This window comes from Harpegnathos saltator, unplaced genomic scaffold (genome assembly GCF_003227715.2).
Source record: "Harpegnathos saltator strain DR-91 unplaced genomic scaffold, Hsal_v8.6 scaffold386, whole genome shotgun sequence".
In the NCBI taxonomy this organism is placed as follows: domain Eukaryota; kingdom Metazoa; phylum Arthropoda; class Insecta; order Hymenoptera; family Formicidae; genus Harpegnathos; species Harpegnathos saltator.
Genome location: NW_020230190.1, coordinates 13635 through 33448, shown reverse-complemented (window position 1 = coordinate 33448; position 19814 = coordinate 13635). Strand labels below are relative to the sequence as shown.

General features: G+C 48.1%; 1 protein-coding gene across 3 annotated transcripts in view; it reads left to right on the top strand.

Annotated features, from left to right (window-relative positions):
- Nucleotides 1-6433, top strand: part of crp (transcription factor cropped) — a 154386-nt gene extending 147953 nt beyond the window's left edge. For 2 of the 3 annotated variants that reach the window (XM_025300853.1, XM_025300854.1), the window contains exons 3-6: nt 16-163; nt 2937-3202; nt 3793-4256; nt 4840-6433. In XM_025300853.1, coding sequence (XP_025156638.1) covers nt 16-163; nt 2937-3202; nt 3793-4256; nt 4840-5239 — 1278 coding nt within the window. In that variant the 3' untranslated portion in view covers nt 5240-6433. The remainder of the gene's footprint in view (nt 1-15; nt 164-2936; nt 3203-3792; nt 4257-4839) is intronic. The other variant, XM_011140151.3, reaches the window with a different exon arrangement.
- The last annotated feature ends 13381 nt before the right edge of the window (nt 6434-19814 follow it).

Here is a 19814-nt window from a genome sequence, read left to right as displayed (position 1 = left end):
GTTTCGTTTGCGCAGGCCGCGATACTTCAACAGACGGCCGAGTACATTTACCAGTTGGAGCAGGAGAAGACGCAACTGCTGTCGCAGAATTGTCAGCTGAAGCGGCTGGTGAATCAGCACGAGGGCGGCGATCTGCCGAAGAAACGCAAGTCCGACACTCAAGGTAAATCCCTTTCACACTTTTCCCCTAGAAATTGCTTATTGCCGTCTCTAGGAAAAAGAGAATTGGATATTTTTATCGACAGACGTGGATTCTTCTAGTTTTACGCATGATAACATTCGCGTATTCTCCGAGGAAGAGAGAGAAAGGGGGGGGGCGGGAGCGAGATAGTATCGGAAGTGTCGCGACGGCATTGAAAGCGAAACGTGCTCGATAATATAAAAATGTATCGGCAAAACATCGTTCGCTCGCTCGTGCAAACATTTATATTCGCGAAGCGCGACGGAATTAACGTTTATCGTTCGTCGCATAACGAGATTTTCCAAATGGGCTTGAATTATTTATCGCCCGCGCGGCGCGGGCGGTGCGGCGGCGGCGGCGGCGCCCCGGTGCGCGGATTCGCGATCATAAAAGCAAAAAGCGGAAACAATCCGTGTGCGGCGCGCGAGAAGTTGCCGGGGATATACGTTCGCAATCCGCTTATTTCACAGTTTGTGCTCGCGCGTTTATACACCGGCATATAATAACGTTCAAGTTGCCATCGTAAGTTATTTTTCAATCGCGAGATTGAATTGTTTCATCTTCGAACTCGCGCGCGGATAAATAAATAACGCACGGCCGTATTCTCGAGGAAGCGACTTCGAAGATTTCTCCCGCCTTCTTAACGCGGCAGAGATACGCGAACGTGTTTTAGCGTAATATATGTAAAGTTTGCCATGATTCCTTTCTTTCTCTCTCTCTCTCTCTTTATATAATCATCGAATTGATATGCGAACGACCATATTTCGCGGCGAAGAATGGCAAATTTTACAACCAGGAATTTTTTAATCTCTCTCACGACGACGACGGCCCGACTTCCCAATGTGAACGCGCACCGCGTTCGAGGGCGCCGTCCGTCATTTTCGCGAAAGTAATTACATTCTTTCCGACCTCGGAAATCGTGCCGAAGGGATATATACAGGCTATTTCAGCGGGAAAGGACAACGCGTTAGGTGGATTGTTGTGATACGGTTTATTAAATGTCGCGCTTAAGATAACTCGTGGAAAATCAGAAAACGATTATTTCGGAAATATCTACGATTCTTCTTCGGTACTTTTGTCGGTTCAGAAACGAAATGAGCGCGTATGATATTTTAGCCACATGGCGGTATTTTCTTTTCAAACGTTTTATTTTGATGTAAGCGACACTTGATTCACAATTCGTCGTTGCGCGCTCGTCGTTAACTAAGCGAGAGGTGAGAGTGACAGAATCGTGCTTCGACGGTCGTCTCCGTCGTTCGCCCGCGAAAGTCGTTATTACTTGGACAGTTAAATACAGCGGGTGGATTAAGGGTGCCTCTTCATTCTCTTTCTCTCTTTCACTCGTTCTCTCTCTCTCTCTCTCTCTCTCTTTCGCGCGCGTGCTCACTCTCGACGCGCCGGTGGCGTTTTGGCCGACGTCGGTCGCCGTTGCCATCGCCGTCGCGACGGTGCGCCTGCCGGAAAGTATCTGTCGCGAACTTCAGCTGGGACAATTTCAATTTCCGGTTCTATCGTAAATTAGTTTCCTCCGTCGATGGTACGGCGATATTCAGAAAGTTCGACGACTGTGCGACGAAGCGGATTTAATGCCGACGAGCCCAGTTTTATCGATCAATCGCGGTTAGCCGCCTTATTGTCTTCAAATATCAGTCTCGGCGTTTACAACGACTCTCCCGCCCGGTGAAATAACTTTCTTCCTTCTCCTCCTCCTCCTCCTCCTCCTCTTCCTCCTTCTCTTCTTCTTTTTCTTCTTCTTCTTCCTCTTCCTCTTCTTCTTTGCCGTGGTGATCAAACTTGCTCAGGGAAAACTAATTCATCGCGACTCTCGCGCGAAGCCGTTCGCGACGGAAATGGATTGTTCTCCGATATTTTCAAATCGCTCGTTACTTTCTTTTTTTTTTTTTTCTTTTTGTTTTCTGGAAAATGTACGAAATTTTATACACTCGCGAAAAATTCGAGTGTTTCGTTCGATATATGTATTTAACACGCTCGACAAGTACTCGGAAATTCGGACTGGGGGACGCGCGCATATTAAATGTCCATCCGCACATTATGCGACTCTTCTCCGTATCCCTTTATTGTGGTCGCGCACACAACAGGGGGATTAATCGATTGAACGCGACCGGTGTAACTCGTGAGCCCGCGGGAGCAAGCGCGCGTGCTCGCGGGGAGGGGGGACGCCAGGGGGAGAGCTATATTTGCGGAAATGGATTATGCGTACTGTATTAACGGGCAAAAATATACGCGAGGTGCATTACTCGCGTAAAAATACGCAACGGACCTCCCCCCCCGTCCGGGGTATATAAACGCGATTTAACATCACATCTCTTTTAAATCTGTTTCATATCCGCCTCTCCCGTCGCCCCTGACTCGTGAAAAATGGAAACTAACGGCGCGAGCGTGTCGACGCGTTCCTTTCCCATTGACAACAATAGAGCCGCGCGCCCCCCCCCCCTCCCTCGGTGATCGCAATTACCGGCGCGCGCTGCGCGCGGAGAAATTACGCGCGTTAATTAATAAATGCCCCGCCGATCGAAAATACGCCAGAGTTCGGCGTTACGCGCGAACAATATCGCACAGCGACCGCTGTGATGGAAAATCGCGAGGGGGAGACGAGACGCGCACGAGACGAGAAGATAGACGAAGCCGCGCGCGACGGGTTCGGCTCGTCTCGGCGACGCGCTGGATTGCGGAAGAGATCTTTCGACAGCCGGTGCTCGCTCGTCCCCGATGACCGGCTGCTTTCGTTTCTCAGGTGTCGTCGTGAATCTACCGATGCACGTCAGCGAGAGCGGCGACGAGGGCTTGGGCAGCATGTCTCCCGAGCCGTTGTCGGTAATCACAGTGACCACCGAGGGACATTCCGTCGTGAACAGCGAGGTGTCGGAGCTCAGACGGCAGTTGGACAGAGAGCGTCACGCGCGGCTGCATTTAGAGAAACAAATGAGAGAGATCCAGAGCCAGTTGTATCCAGAGAGATTCCAGAGGGACAATCAGCTGATAACTTATCAGACCCACGAGGTAACGATCGCAACGACCGCTTCGCGATGTCGCTTACTCGCGTTTTCTTATTCACCCTCCCGGTGAACAAAGCTACGACCGGAATAGAATCTCTGTCTTGCCGACTCGGCGAATCAGAAGAAACGATACGTTATCCGCGCGTTATCCGATTATCCGATAGTAGATCTCCGGCGGCGCGAGAAAGAAAGCCGCGCGCGCCGCGAGACTGAACTTCGCTCGACTTTTAACCGCAGCCTTAAATATCGCAGAGTTACATCACAGTGCGAAACACGCTCGAGCGATTTCGGTGCCGTGAGAGATTAGTATCTACGTGACGCGAGACATAACTCAGCCGCGCGAGAACCGCGCGCCGCCGCGCCGGACGCCCGTTCGACCGTCGACGATTTAAACATTCCCCGGGCGAGCGATATTGCAAACATTGTTTTAATTGCCCGACTAGATAACCGCGCCCGATAACACGCCCCGCCGGCGCGCCGCGCGTTTCGTTGCTTCGATCGAATCGACTTCTCTTTCCCTGCGCGTTCCGCGCGCGCCGATCGATCGCGACTCGACGACGACGATCTCTCGATGATCGGCGAACGTCGCTTCAGCAGGTGATCGACCACACGGACAACGTGATGGCGCAGGAGACGGAGGAAGCGGTGGCGTCGCTCCAGGTGGTGTCGGTCATGTCTCTGCCGCCGGTGGGCTCCACTCAGACCGTGGAGACCTCCAGCCCGGACCCGAGCTCGCCGCCTTTGTCGCCGCAGCCAACCGATATGGTCGCCGACGAGGAGATCAAGGAGGAGGAGTCACGCCCAGGCAGCCCGAAGATCGTCACCTTCGCTCAGAACCCGGTGTTCACGACGATAGAGGAGCAGACCACCGCCGACTCCTTCTCGTCGTCAAGTCGCGTCACGTACGCGTCCTCCAGCGCAGACTTCAAGAATACCTCGCCCCAGTACATCACCGCGAGCCCCAGCAGGTCTTTCTCACCGACTGGTGCTGAGCCCCAGCGGTTACCCAGCGTCTTGGAGGCCGCGATGAAGGCTGAGCCCAAAGTCGAGGTGGAGAGGTACGTGTCTTTCGTTGTTTTTTTATTTCGTTGTGCGTTGTGGGTAATTTCCTCCTTCGGCCTCTTACGGCCATGGCACACACAGGGAAATATAGACATTCAGTAAACAATCTTTATTTGATGAATTATCAGTTGCTTCGTTACTTGATTATCACATTCGTTATTTCATCATTATTTATTTTTCAATTGGTAAATTAAACACGTAGGAAGATATCAGCAATAAACTGAGCCTGAGTGATCATGGTTAATAATTTCAGCGGGATAATCTTACGCTTCCGATACTTTTCGATTTATGATGTCTAATTCGTTTACTGAATTACGTTTACGTTTCCGGAGTGCTATGCCCTTTAGACCCAAGGTTTACGGTTTCTCACAGTCGATAGTACCAAGAGGAGGTCTGTTCTCTCTCTCGTTGAGCCGGGGATTGCACTTTTTGCCTCTAAAGCGAAACAAGTTTATAACCTAGCCCTTGAAGGGAGAAGGAAACAAAGTTTCCCGGCGCAGCACTAGTTGAAGCGAAAAGAACAGTCCCCATGTACTCGCGTGAATCCGACACTAACGCGGGAATTATCGGACCGCACAGGTTGCCGTCTCCATCGAACTCCCTGGAGGACGGCACGCCGCAGGCAAGGCTATACATCGCGAACACGTCCCGGCAAAATCTGGAGACAATCGTCGAAGCGATACGTCACCTGGAGGGTGATCATCTGTTCAGCGACGAGCCCGCGCAAGACGTACCGTTGGCGCTGACCAACAAGCAGACGACGTCAAAGTCGTCGAACAAGACCGCGACCGCGACATCGTCCTCCGTCACCGCCGCCGCCGTCGCCTTGGCCTCCTCCCCCTCGTCGTCGCCGTCAACGACGTCCGCGGCGACATCCGCGAAGCAACGGCTGCACGCCGAGGTGAATAGCTTCCTCCAGTTTCACACGCAGCAGCAGACCCAGCAGCGACCAGGCGTGATCGTGGTGAAGCACTCGTGATCTAACAACGCGCCGCGGCCCGCTCACTGAGCGGGATGCAACACGGAACGACGCACTCGCCACCTCCGCTCGACATCGTCATCATCGAGATCATCGGTATCAATATTGTCATCGTCATCGTCATCGTTGTCATCGATATCATCATTATCATTATCGCGGCGGTTCATTCGGAAATGAAGTATCCCTTTCACGCACTCACTACTGATGGAAGAAGCGAAGAGAGGGAGAGAGAGAGAGAGAGAGAGAGAGAGAGAGAGAAAGAGAGCTCGTGGAAATGTGACAAATAACAGCGGTCGTCACAATTGCGATTACGCATTTTTCTACGCGTCAAGGACGTTGAAGGCGTACTCTCTCTCTTTCTCTCTCTTCAATTTTCGAAGAGCCCTCAAAGGGATCCCTTTCGTCCGGCACTGCATACTAGACTCTCTGTATACCGCGACAGGTACGAAATGGGATCCTTTTCCTTATTCCTTTCTTTTTTTACGTGTATTCTTACTCTTTGCACGCTTCGCCTCGTCTTCGCCTCGAAGAAGAGACCGCGTCCCTCGCGAAGCGGAAACAGAGCGGCTCGGTTCAATCGATGCGCCCGCATGCACGCGTTCGCTCGTCGACGACTGGGCTGTACCGAGGACAATGCTACGTATGCCATCGACCGGGTTTTCTTGTCGGGACGAAGCGATACTTAAAGATTGCGGATATACAGGTTTATTTTGGGCGGAGGCAGAGCCGAGTCGAAGCCGAGTCGACGAAAGGATCCTCATCGCCGAATCGTTGAAACGTCGTTCTCTCCCACACACACACACACACACACACAGACACACACACACACACACAACATACACACATAGACAGCACTCGCTCTCATGTAAATACCGAACGATTCCTCCTCCCGCAATCGTTTCCGACGATCGCCACGAGATCACTTTGAATCTCGAAGGGTTTTCTTTCTTAACCCTCCCTCCCTCCGAGGAGAGTCGCCCTTCTCGTGAGACAGAAGGAACAGAGGGAAAAAAACAGAAGGAGCAAGAGAGAGGAGAAATAATTGAGACAAATCGCAAAGCGGGCGTTTCTCCTCGCATTAGTAGGTAAGATCTTTTTAGATTTAAGCGAGTAACTACCACGATAATATTTCTAGCGTTATAAGGCTGCGTACGCTGTATATGATATACATATAGCATATACATATATACATATATATTATGTATATACATACAACACATGTATATATATTATATATATTATATATATGTGGTTATCACATAAAAAAAAATATAAATACATATTTACGTTCTTTTTTTACATTGTTACGGAAACGCGAAGAAAACAAAAAATACGATGACGACGCGAAAGGAGAGATATTAAGATATTATAATGACGCGTATATGTTTTTTCGATACTTACGGGGTTACCACTGGACAAAGCGTAAGCGATTATATAAGGAAAGCGGATTATATCGAACAACAATACAAGAACAGCAGCGGCAGTAACAGCGAAACGATTTAATCAAAATACACACCTGCGCGCGATGCTTGATATTTGACACACATTAAGGTAACACCGCGGGGCGGTGGGTCGGACCGCAGAGGTCGGCCGTCGTCGACGTCGACGACGACGACGGAGGCGACGTTCGATCGTTTCGACGCGTCGCCCCACGCGCGTGTCCGCGTGAGAGAGAAAGAGAGATTCCCTTCTTCTGTGTTCTCGTCGTATCGGCCGAGCAAGCGCGAGCAGACGCGTCGCAAATTGAAGAGGAAAACAAGAAATTCCGTTTAATCTGTGCCAAATATATCCCAGAGTACCCAGACTTTTGTTCCTTCGTAGACGTAGTGCGTAAGCGAGAACGACGCCGGTCGGTACGTCCGGTAGACCGAGATAGTAGTACGGAGAAAATAAGATAGGCGAATAAGAGGAAGAAAACAATGAGGCGTTCCGCGATCGCTCGTCTCCTCCATCTATTCGTCAATGCGCGGTGACGGCCGGGACGCGTACGCCTCTCCGGCACGACGGAGGCCTCTCCCGGCCGTCATTCGCATCGCCGATCCACCGATCGTCCTCTCGGATCTCAACCGAGCGCCAAATCGCGAGGGCTTTGAAAAAGAGAGACAGAGAGAGAGAGAGAGAGAGAGAGACCCGGACGGACGGCGATCTTCCCGCGTGAGTTTTTCTCGCGATCACTCTTTTATCTTATACGATAAACTCTGCCGTATATTATACATTGTACGAGTTTTTTCTACGCGACGTGTGCGGATTTCTTAGCTTTGCAGATACGAGGCGAAAGAGGCTTTGGAATTAAACAATTTCTCGTGCCTTTCGAGGAGAGGAGCGATCGAGTTCGCGGCGGGTCGAGCGATCGATCGACCGGCGGTGACAGGGGAAGAACCAGTGTACGTTTGTTATCATCTTTTCCCTCCATTTTTCTTTCCTTTCCTTTACTCCTCATTTCTTTCGTTCACGCGTCTTCGATGTGCGTTCTTTTGCGTTACTTCTCTTCGTCGATTGTACAAGTGCGTTATCGCTCGCGAATATTATATATATTATATATATATAGATATATCCGATAGACCAATGTAATGATTAACTACATCAATACGGATCCGTTTTCGCCCGTAATTTTACGATTATTATTACTACTGTTAATGCTAGTATTTTGTTTTCTACTTGATGAGACGTCGAGATCAATATAACGAGAAAGCGTAATTTTAAGGGTCTCTAGCGTATAGATATGCCTACGAGAAGTTAATTTTTAAGTGTACAAGTAAGTTAGCGAGCGAGAGCGAATTAAGAAGACAGTAATTACACGTTTAAGACCTTTTAGTTAACTTTAGTTAACTACTCCTATATATATATATATAGCGGTTAGGGTTACGGATAGGAATTGTTTAGCCGAGTACGCGAGATAAAAGCCAGGTTAACACTGTCTATCTGTATGATAAATGTGACGCTACTTCGTAACTCTGTATTGCGTGTATATATATATACATATATACATACCTTTTAATGAATAACTCGCAAAACACACACGTTCATGCACACACACACACAGACACATACAGGGACACACATACACACGTACATCTAGTTGGCATACGACGCTATTAGGGTAATTTTGCCGTAAAAAAAATGCGCCATTCGTACCTTTCGCCGTCGTTAATCAGCGACGTCGCTTTGACGACAACAAGCGCATTTGCATATCTTTTTTTACGTTTCAACTCCATTGACTTTTCGGCTGCTTCATTATTATCATGCGTAAATAAAAGCGAACCGTATTGTTTCTTTATTTTCGTCCTTTTTTTCTTTTTTCTTTTTTCCTTCCGTCGCAGACCGGATGAAGATGCGTTCAAGCGGAACAGTCACCTCGAAAACGAAACGTACGAGAGGCGCCTTCACACGAAAGGAACTACGAAATCTATTATCTTACGCTTTCGATATTCGCGACGAATGAAAGTGCGCGACGCCGCGAGGTGTTTCCGAAAAGTCGCGAATCTCGCGAACGGTAATACATTGTACAAAGCTCGATGTCACAATGCGTGGACGCACGAGGGCCTAAAAGAAAGTGAAAGAGGGAGAAAGAGGAAGGAAAAGAGAAAAGGAGAGGAAAGGAAAGTAGAGGAAAATTCTTTACGTTGATTATTTCCGTCTTTTGCGTTACGTTAAGATTCTTCCGGCGGTGCGGAGATCGGTAGCTTTTATTATCAAGATTCATGCGTGCGGTCATGGACAGGAGTCGAGTCGTTTTCGAACCGTTTCAGACGCAACGCGACCGTTGTACATCGCGAGGATCCGATCGGACCCGACGGACTGGGTCGCGTCGTAGAGTTTAGCGGACAGATCGAGTTTTTGCTGCGCAAGTCCGACACGTATCTCATTCTCCAAGTACGCGCGTCTTGTAGTTTTGTTAATTTCGAAAGTCTCGTGCGGGTATCTTTGGCGCTTCCATGATACTAATACATACACGCACACAGACACACAGACATATGTACACACATACACATGACATACACGTGCGTGAATACGTGCGTATAAAGTATACGAGAATGTTGCGCGCATACTTGCCGCGTGTGCGCCGTGCTGCACGCATTTAAGAAACTTCCTTGATCCCCGAGTTTCGCCAATTCGACACGGTTTCTTTTCTCTTGTCTCTTGTTTGTTTTGTTTTTTCATCCTACACCTTTCCGTTCTTGTTGTTGTAATTTGCGTATCGTTAGCTCGTCGCGAGTTCCAACTTTCGATGCGATGAAAAAAGACGGGAAAAAGAGGGCGCTGAATTGCGGGAAATTCTGCAACCGTCGCCACGCGCATCATCGTCGTGTTAGGCGCGAGACAGATCGACGATATCATAACGATTTTTGTTTAGTTATCATACAGAAGGTGTCATACCGAGCTCGATGGTTGGTCGCATCCCCGGTGTGTCTCGCGACGATTTCTAAAGAGACGAATCTGACACGTTGCGGTTTGAAGTTGCGAAGCGACTTCCTCGACAGAAGAGGTCCGCGTCGCGAGATCTTCGTGAGATGCTCTCCGGTGCCGCATTTCTTCAAATGCCCGTCGCACGACACATACACACAATACACACACACACACACACACGTGCACACGTGTGTCACACGCGTGCAAGGAATTCGGAATATTATCGTCGATTCGTTCGTGCGAGTCTCAAGCGTGAGAACACGAAACGTCGATTTTCGAGCGACGGTGCTTTATCCGCAGCGGCGGAGGATGCACGAGACAAATGGGGGCTCCGCGTTAAGTGAGACTATAGCTAGCGATTCAGATTAAAACGGTCGCTCGAAGATCGCGCGTTTCCTGAAGAGAAAAAGAAAGAGAGTACGAATCGTCAGCGGGGTCGCCCCCGGCTGACACGGACACTCGATCGAAGCGATCTTTTTTATCTCGTTGAATATACATATATATATCTAAAGTATAAATAAAAAAATATATATATAAATATATATAAAAATATTTATATATATATATATATATATATATATACACAAACATAAAACAATGGCTCCTATAACTTCTCTACAGCTTCGTTGAAAGGCAGAAGAGAGTAACACAGTTCGCAGGATACGGTTAGCCGCTAAAGAAAGTCGCTGATAGTGTGTAGCGTTAAGCGCGTTTTGAGGAGAGCGAAGTGTGTGTGAATGCGTGCGAGAGATGTCGAAGGAGAGAGAACGAAGATGAGATGAGACGAGCGAAGAGAAAAGAGGATCAACACACCCGCGGATTCTCTCCAGTGTTTCGAGCGAGAGAGCGTGGCTGTGCGAATCGTGCGTGCGTGCGTGCGTGCGTGTGTATGGGTGCGTGCGCGCATGCAAACACGTGCAAGAACGACGAAGAGAGTTTTTACCGTTTACGATTAATCTGATTTGTACGTCGTGGCAAATGGCGACTGAGAGTAACGCCGAGATATTTAAGCAATCTGCCGCCTCTGGAAGGTACAGGGCACGTTTGTTGTTGAAAAGAGTTAGCCCTCTTTTATTCGAGATAAAGAGACAAAGAAAGAGAGGGCGAAGGGGGAGAGGAACGTTACTCGCTATTTTCTCCGGAGCGGAGGAGATCCGAAACGCGACGGTCTTGAAGGACCTTGATTGAAAGAAGAGATTAGGACATCCCCCTCTCTCTACGACGTGAAAGAAATATTAGAATGTTTTTCGATGTCCTCGAGAAAAAAAAGTTGACAAATTAGAAAGTTTTCGGACGCTTCCGGGATATCGCGAGAAGAATGGAAAGAAAAAAAGAGGGCTTCTCTCTGCAAAATCACTCGTCGACAGAGCCCGTTCGCTTTCTAGAGCGCGGTGCACCGAAATTCGGCGACATAGACTCCGCGAACTCGAGTAATTATTTTTTTAATCGGGCAGAGCATCCCACTCTCTTTCGCCACGGGCCCGTCAGGAGAGGGAGAGAAAGAGAGAGATGTACATAGCGTAAACCGTAGAGCGTTAGAATGCTGACGGAAGAATGTACAACAGAGAGATAGATAGGTAGATAGAGAGGTAGAGACAGAAAGAGAGAGCGAGCGAGAGAGAGAGAGAGAGAGAGAGAGAGAGAGAGAGAGAGAGAGAGCAAAGATGAAATATGCATGTGTGGAAGATTGAAAGAGGAAGTATGCGAGGATACGAGAGAATGTTAGACATGTAGGTTGTGCGTACAGTAGCGGAACGTTGTAACGTGGTAGCGACAGATTCCGGAAGTCGTTTTCGGGAACAGAACTGAGTAGCATTCCGAGTGCGTCGGGAGCGTATGTTTCGCGCGTGAATTTAACGAGAGAGAGAGAGAGAGAGAGAGAGAGAGAATGTGTGAAAGAAGAGAGGAATGAGTGCATAGACGTAATTCGTAGTGCACTGAAAGGATTTTTTCTTTTGCTTTCTCCAAGTTCTTAAAGTACGGTTCTTTTCTTTTTTCTTTTTCTTTTTGGTTCTCTTCTCGAACGACATTAGACTGGTTGGAATCATATCGAAACTCCGTATCCGTCGACTGTCAACCGAGCTTAACGCGAGCGCGGTGAGAGAAAGAGAAAAGAAGCAAAGGCGCATGCAATAGTAATCGGATCTCGGATATCGCGACACGTTGCGGGGGAAAGAGAGAGGGAGGAAGAGAATTTCGGCGACTGAAGAATCCACCTCGTGTATTGTCGAAGTTGCTCTCCGCATCGGGATAACCGATTAGAGACGGAGGAGGAGAGTGTCGCGAGAAAAGCTTCGCGGCGCTCTCGAAGCGCGCAGAGCCGGCCGGGCAGGTCGATCCATGGAAGAAAGAAGTACGGAAACCTGGCTGGAGAAAATTGGCATTGGACGTTCGTTCGGGTTCTCGGATCTCACGGTCGCGAAACGAAAGTAATCGTAACGCTTCTGTCTTTTGTAACTCTTACTTACGTACTTCTTGGCGGGCGGGGAGAAGCGGTTAGGCGAATCGAGCTTGCAATCGCGAGCACTGAGAAGTATGTAACTAATTGCCAAAGGATAGACGTCTTACTTGGAATAAAAGCTGTGTCAAACTGAGAACTTCGGTTTCCGTTTTCCCTCGCGATTCACTCTCGCGGCTCTTCGCTAACGATAATCTCGAGCCCTTGGTCGGCACTGTTACAAGGTGTCGTCGATGAGACAGATTGCCCGAGGTGATAACAAGAATAATAATAATAATAATAATAATAATAATAATAATAATACGTGACGTGGATACTTTTGCCGATGTCGATTCACGATCTCAAGAAGTCGCGGCGATCAAGTAGCAACTGTCTGTTGCGCGGCGACGAGACGCTTTGCTCCGACAGCTCCGGATCAGCGACACGCACTTAATATACCGTAAAGACCTTCGAGGCAACTTAATTATAACTCGATTAAGCGTAATAAGAAGAGCACGATGTCGAGACCAAGTAAAGTCCCGTTATATACGGCGGCGAGTACCGCTCTCGTCGTTCGCGAATTCGCGCGATTTTTGTAGCCGACGTGGCTTATTTGAGGTATCAATCAACAACGTGGTGGTAACCGACCGATGAAAGCTCGATGACTCGACGTCAGCTGTAATGAAAGAAAAGCGGGAATACTCGTCACCCGAGAAACTAACACTGTTACCACGTTCAAGTCGGCGAAAACATTGCGACACGCATTACGCGAGGCGTCGCGCGATGCGTCGCTCCGTGTTTTCCAAAGTTACCGTGCACCGTCCAGATGATCGCGAGAATACGAAGACAGAACGGAGTGACTTAGCCGAGAGTTTACATGGCGCTCCCTTTAGAGACCATCTTTTCTACGCTAATACGATAGTTCGAAAAGTGTTCGATCGCCTTCACGCGAGACCAAGACTCCAGACTCGAGGAAACTAATATCCGTTAGTGCTTGACGATTTACGCGACGCGCAAGGTAGCTCTCGAGTCCAGCCAGCAGGCTCGAGTCGTCGCTCGGTCGCGCGGATAAGAACGACCGACATGTTGTCGGGGCTCGCGAAGCGATTAGATAGATGACGAGTCGGTGTCAATCGATTAGCGATGACCGCGCGGTCGGGTGGATATCCGGCGAATCTTGCGAATCGCAGTGTCGCGCTCAATCGCAGGCGTTCGCACCAGCTGAGGTGGGCGAGAAGCCGCGCGACGACGATGCTCCGGCGCCTTCTTCGAGAGAACTCGCGACGAGAGCAGCGCGCTTTGGCGCTGCGCGACCCTCCGCGATCGATGTAACTTTTTTACCTTCACCGTCACCAGCCGGATTATATTTAATTCACGAGGAGACAGGGGCTGCCGCGCTCGCTAATGACTTTGAGCGTCAACGTAGACCGCTCGTCTGGTTCGAGATAAAAAAAACCGGACGGGCGAAAATCGATAGCGCGAACTATACGCCGTACGCGTGCGAACGCGTAGGGTCGCGATTACCAATTTCCTCGAGTTCTCGGCGGAGAAGAGAAGAAGGGAGATGACTCGTTCGAGTCGTCGTTGCATCTCCTCCTCGATGGCGCGCAGTGAACTTTTTTACAGCCACATATCTATCCAGTCGATTAAGGGAGCCGGGATATCGGTGTTATCGCCGACGTAAGAATTCATCGTCTCACCCCCCCCCCCCGCCCGCCCCCCCTCCCCTCCGACTACCACACCCGGTACATGCGCTCATGTAGCCGCACACGTACGCATCGGACACGCATACACACGTGAGCGAAAAATCCAGGCGACCAGTGGAGCAGTTGTTAGCTTTTTTCTAATACGCGAAAGCGGAGCGAAACGCGGCTGCCGTCGCTCTCGTCGGAGCACGCGACTTTTTCTACGTGTAGAGACAAACGATATAGTTCCGACGACACGCGCGGCGTGTGTCCCTTCTTTTGTAAAACGAGACAGGAGAGTAATTTCTCGAGACTGACAATGAGAGCCGGGTACCGGCGGGGTATCGCGCCATCAATCAATCGTCAAATTCATAGAAACGCAGAACTTAAAGTAAAACGACTAAACGAAAAGAGAAGAGGAAAAGATGAGAAAAAAAGAAAAAAAATACATACGACTACTACGAAAAGTGAAGAAGAAGAAGAAGAAGAAGAAGAAGAAGGAGAAAAACAGTTCCTCAAGTTCAAGCCGCGTTCGCGCGCGTGCGTGCGTGCGTACGCTCGCTCGCTCGCTCGCTCGTACCACGCACGATCGTGCGAACGAATGTGTGTCGTCCGCACGCCGTGAACGCCGCCCACACCACAAGAACAGACTGCCATTGAGTTGAGAGAGAGTGCGCGCGTTTGTAATAAATAGTCGTAGCCGATCGGGAATAGATCGATCCGCGGGCGAATGGAGAGAGCGGCGAGCATGAATGAGCGGCCGCGCGCGAGTGCGTTGCGTGAATCGGGGTGTCTTTGGGCTTTCCCGACCGAGTGACATTTCTTTCCGGGCTTTCGTTCGCTCGTTTTCGACGAAGATTCTTTAGATTCATCAGCAAGCGGAGGTGGACCTCTTTCGCGTTCGCGACGAATGCACGCGTTGTTAGGCGCGATTGCGAGGGTGACTGAGCGAAGTAAGAAAAAGGAACGGGGGAAAGGAATTATTCCGCAGTGGAATATTCCAAGTGAAAATTTGATTGCGTGAACGTTGTAGGAATGAAAGAGAGAGAGAGAGAGAGAAAGAAAGAGATCGCCAGCTCCATTTCTCGTCGGTCGGTCGGATCGATAATCGCACGTAAGGATCGCACGTTCCTCGGGGCTGCGTAAATCCGTCGTGAACGACGATCCATAGATCGTCCATAAAATTCGCGTGGATCACGTCTCGAGGATGGGACTCGGTCGGGAACGGAGAGACGACGCGCGAAGCGCACTCGTTTTACACGAACGACCGACCGACCGATCGTTTCTCTTTCTTCTCTCTCGTTTTCTTTTTCTTCGTCTAGGAGTCCCGCGCGGAATCGCTAGTAAACGGGCAAAACGGCGGGGAGAGGGTCTATTGTTCTCTGTGATGCGTATTTCTATGATTTTTAAGTGTGTAATTACGAATTAATTGATATATCGTTTCACGACAGCGCGAATCGCCCTGCGGCGAGTTTTATCGATTAGTGTCTAAGCGTAAGATTAAAAGGAAACGTAGCGATCGAATATTGCTATCAGTAGACTCTCGTGTCGTAGACATTAAATCGCGGCAGGTTGTACAGGTCGTCGTATTATTTACCGCGTCACACAGACACACGCTCGTCCAGAGTCGCGTCTCTCTGTGTGAGTAATTGACACTCGCGTGTGAATAATTGACTTTTAATCCGCGTTATTTATTTATAGCCGGTGAGCGAGCAACGACTTTGTCGCGATCGCTTTAACGAGCGCACCCGCATGCATGAGTACGTGTATGTATGTATGTGTGTGTGTGTGTGTGTGTGTGTGTGTGTGTGTGTGTGTGTGTGTGTGTGTGTGTGAAAACATGCTGGACGTCGTTTCTCTGAGAGTCTCCGAAACAGATTCGCAATAATCGCCGCGTTTATCAGCATTCGATGACATCGAGCGGAACATTTGATTCGTCGGAAGCTTGTGTAACTTATCATCACACATGCGAGTTTCACTTGCGCGAAGGAAGGACGCGAGTGTAATCACGCGAATTGATCATCATCATTATTTCTCCGTATGCCATTGTCAGTCAGCGTATCGACCGCTCGAAGGTAGCAGCGCGGAATCCAATAGGAACAATCGGGCATATCGAAACGGCGCGACGTCACGAAGCTAGGAACAATCGGGAAAGCGACAAGAAAAGCGGGTGATCATACAGAGCGTTTCGGAAGAGAGAATGAGAGAGAGAGAGAGAGAGAGAGATATGTAAGTCAGTTTTGCGAGTGAATGATATAGTGCGAATGCGAGCGCGCGCAAGAGAAAGAGAGAGAGAGAGAGAGAGAGAGAAATGATTTTCGTCGATTAAGCTCCGTAAAGTAATAAGAACGTCGACCGCGCATCGCGGCGACTCGAGCGAATCCCGGAAGCGCTCGTTAATGTTGTGCCGACGACGGGGACGGTCCGCATAATTCGCTCGGGTCGGCGGATAGCGTTAAGAACTATGATTACTGTCATACGAGAAATAGAAGAGAGAGAGAGAGAGAGAGAGAGAGAGATATGTCGGAAGCGGCTGGAAGAAGCGGCGGTTTCGTGCTAAGAGACGACGCGTTCGACAACTTTGAGCCGGAGAGACTACTCGGGGTGGTAACACGGGGAGGAAATCGCCGACGTTATCGCACAGGGCGTACCGAAGCCCGTGCGCCCGGATGTCCCTTCGATCACACACGTTTTTCGGCCAATTTGGAACTTCGACGCTTTCTCTGGGAGAATTGTCAAAAAAAGAAAAAAAGAAAAAAAAGAACGAAAAGAAAAAAGTAAAGAGTCAAACGCAACTTCGTTATCTTCGCAGTCCATCGAGGAATCTCGTCTGTCTGGAGGACAGCAGGGTGTCGCAAGGGTTCACCCCGGATAGATAGATCTTGAGCATGACTCTGCGTCGGTTGGAAACTCGACGAGCGATGTCACACATTCGGAAGAATGAGGCTTTCAATTCATCAGGCGCGTTCAATAAACATCTTCGATAGCGAGATTACTTCGGTCGGGCCAAAGAGAGCGAGAGAATGTGAACGCGAGAGGAAGGGAGACATGTGTATGTGTGTGAAAGAGAGAGAGAGAGAGAGAGAGAGAGAGAGAGAGAGAGAGAGAGAATGTAAGAGTGAGAGAGAGAGAGAGAGGGGGGGGGAGGGGAGGAAATGAGAAAAAGAGAGTGAGAAAATGCGTTAGATAGAGATACGTAAAAAGAAGAAAAAGAAAGGGCGAAGTGTCTTTAGAGCTAATGGAATTCCTCCGCGCGAATGCACGGAACGCGCTAACACGAGCAGCCACCTCCGAACGAGAAGTCTTCATACCATTTGCATATTGCTTTATTGTTACACGAACATTATAACGATACATTATATAAAAAGGAAAGGAATATTACAGCGATACGCATACGATTATACAAAAAGAAAAAAAAGAGTAAGAAAAAACCGATGAGTTCCACGACGCGGCGGCGAAGCGAGTTCGCGCGGACAAGTCTCCCACCTTGAAAGTCTCTCCATTTGCTGTCGTGTTGCGTCTCTCCTCACGTTCGAAATTTTCGCGGGAATGCGTTCGGTCGCCCGACCGACCGTCGATCTTCTCTCTCGAGCCGGCTTTCGGTCAAACGCGCGCGCGTCGCGATCTTTGTCTCTCTGCCGCGTCAGATCCTTGAGGACTTCAATAAATTGCATCCACAACGGCACGGATGGTCCACTCTCGTCCAGCCGGAAGTGTGATCGACTGCTCTCTCGCGGACGGACGAGAGACAGCGTTTTTCGATTTCTCCAACATCCGAGCTCACACATCCGCCGGGCGGATTTAAAAATCGCCGCGAACGGTCGCGCGTCGAATTCAGTCATCTGCGCTACGATTACGCGCCACGCGGACACGGACTTTGCCGCGCGATCGCAACATCCTCGTGGCGTCCTGGAACACGTGCATACTTTAGATACTACGCGTTACGTTTTTGTATTTACGAGAGGAGGAAAGAGAATCTACGAAATAGGAAACGGACTTGCTTTCCCTCTTTTTTCTACTACTTTATATAATATAAATATATATATATGTATGTATATGTATATGTATATATATATATATATATGTATATATATATATATATATATATATATATATATTACCAAATAATCTCGTTAATTAGAGGAAGTTATTATGACTAGCGTTTCGTTATTTTAAATCTCGACAAGATTTTATTAAGCGGAATATACGCGCGCATAACGACGGGCAATCCATCGTTTTGCCGTCGTTATCGCAACGATGCGGCTTGATTTACGCATTTTCCGTTGTTGCTTTGCACGTCGCGAAGCATCGTTTCACAATTTCGCGTATCGTTTGCGTCAACGGGCGGGAGACCAACCTTTATGGCTAATTCTTCCTCTTTGACCAGTGAGAGAACTTTAACGTTCGTTTTGAATTGAATAGACGATATTTTTTTATGACTCTTCTCTCTCCGGGAGAGAACGCCGATGTTTGCTTCGATCGATTTACACGAGTGTAAAGCCGGACGAATCTTTGATTGAGAGCTTGTTTTCATATGAATGTGGTCTCCCGCGGACGCGATCGTTTTTTAATAAGTAATAATAATCTGGTGAATCGAGCGGCATCGCGCGTTCTTGATATCATTATCGTTATACGATAAAGTATGATAAACCTCGCAAATCTATCGACGTTGGAAAGCAATCGACCGGTTTCTTAGGACGAGCCAAGAGATTGCGCCAAGAGAAGTACAAATTATTAAAGAAAAAAAAGAAGCAGAAGAAGAAAAGAGAAAATGACGATAACTGCGAAAAAATCAATCATTCGAATGTGACCAATAAATGAAAAGAGGTGTAATATTTTGACTTCAGTTTCATCGCTTCTTATTGATTACTTTTGATTATATTATTGCTTGTAACATTCATTCAAGATACCTTGAATACAAAAAAAATAATAAACCACGTTACACGCTGTTTTATCTTTTCTAATAAAACCCCACCTATAATATCATAAGCGACTTAAGTGTATTTCTTTCGCAATACGGTCATCTTTTATATTGGCGAGATACTAATAAAGACCGTTAGCACAAAATAATATTGAATACTATCAGCCCTGGATAGACTTTCGTGTTGGCAAAGGGGCTGCGAGGGGCCCGGCAGAAATATAAGCGATAATAAATGAAGGAGCAGTACAATTTTCCGGTGAGTAATTTAAAAATGCATTTCCCTACTTTTGCGTTCACGTATCAGGAGAATATAATGACCGAAGAGGTATCCGGAATTTTTAGCGGGACATTTGAAATTTCTCACTTTCGGACTTTAGTATCAGGAACACATAATACCTGAAGAGATATCCCGGATTTGGCGAAAAATTTTAAATTTCTCATTTCCTCAGTTCCAGACTTTGGTATTAGGAACACATCATAACCGAAGAGGTACTTGGAACTTTTGGCGGAAAATATGAAATTTCTTATTTCCCTAGTTTCGGACTTCAGTATCAGGAACACATAATAGCTGAAGAGGTATCCCGTATTTCTGGCGGAAAATTTTAAATTTCTCATTTCCTCAGTTTCGGATTATAGTATCAGGAACACATAATACCTGAAGAGGCATCTCGAATTTCTGGCGGAAAATTTTAAATTTCTCGTTTCTTCAGTTTCGGACTTTAGTATCAGGGATACATAATGACCGAAGAGATATCCGGGATTTCTCATGGGAAATATGAAATTTCACATTTTCTCAGTTTTCGAACTTTGGTATTAGGAACACATAATACCTGAAGAGGTATCCCGGATCTCTGGCGGAAAATGTTAAATTTCTCGTTTCCCAGTTTTAGAACTTTGGTATTAAGAACACGTAACAACTGGAGGTATTCGGAAGTTTTGGCGGAAAATATGAAATTTCTTATTTCCTCAGTTTGGGACTACAGTATCAGGAACACATAATACCTGAAGAGATATCCCGCGTTTCTGGCGGAAAATTTAAAATTTCTCATTTCCCCAGTTTCGGACTACGGTATGAGGAACATATAATACCTGAAGAGGTATCTCGGATTTCTGGCGGAAAATTTT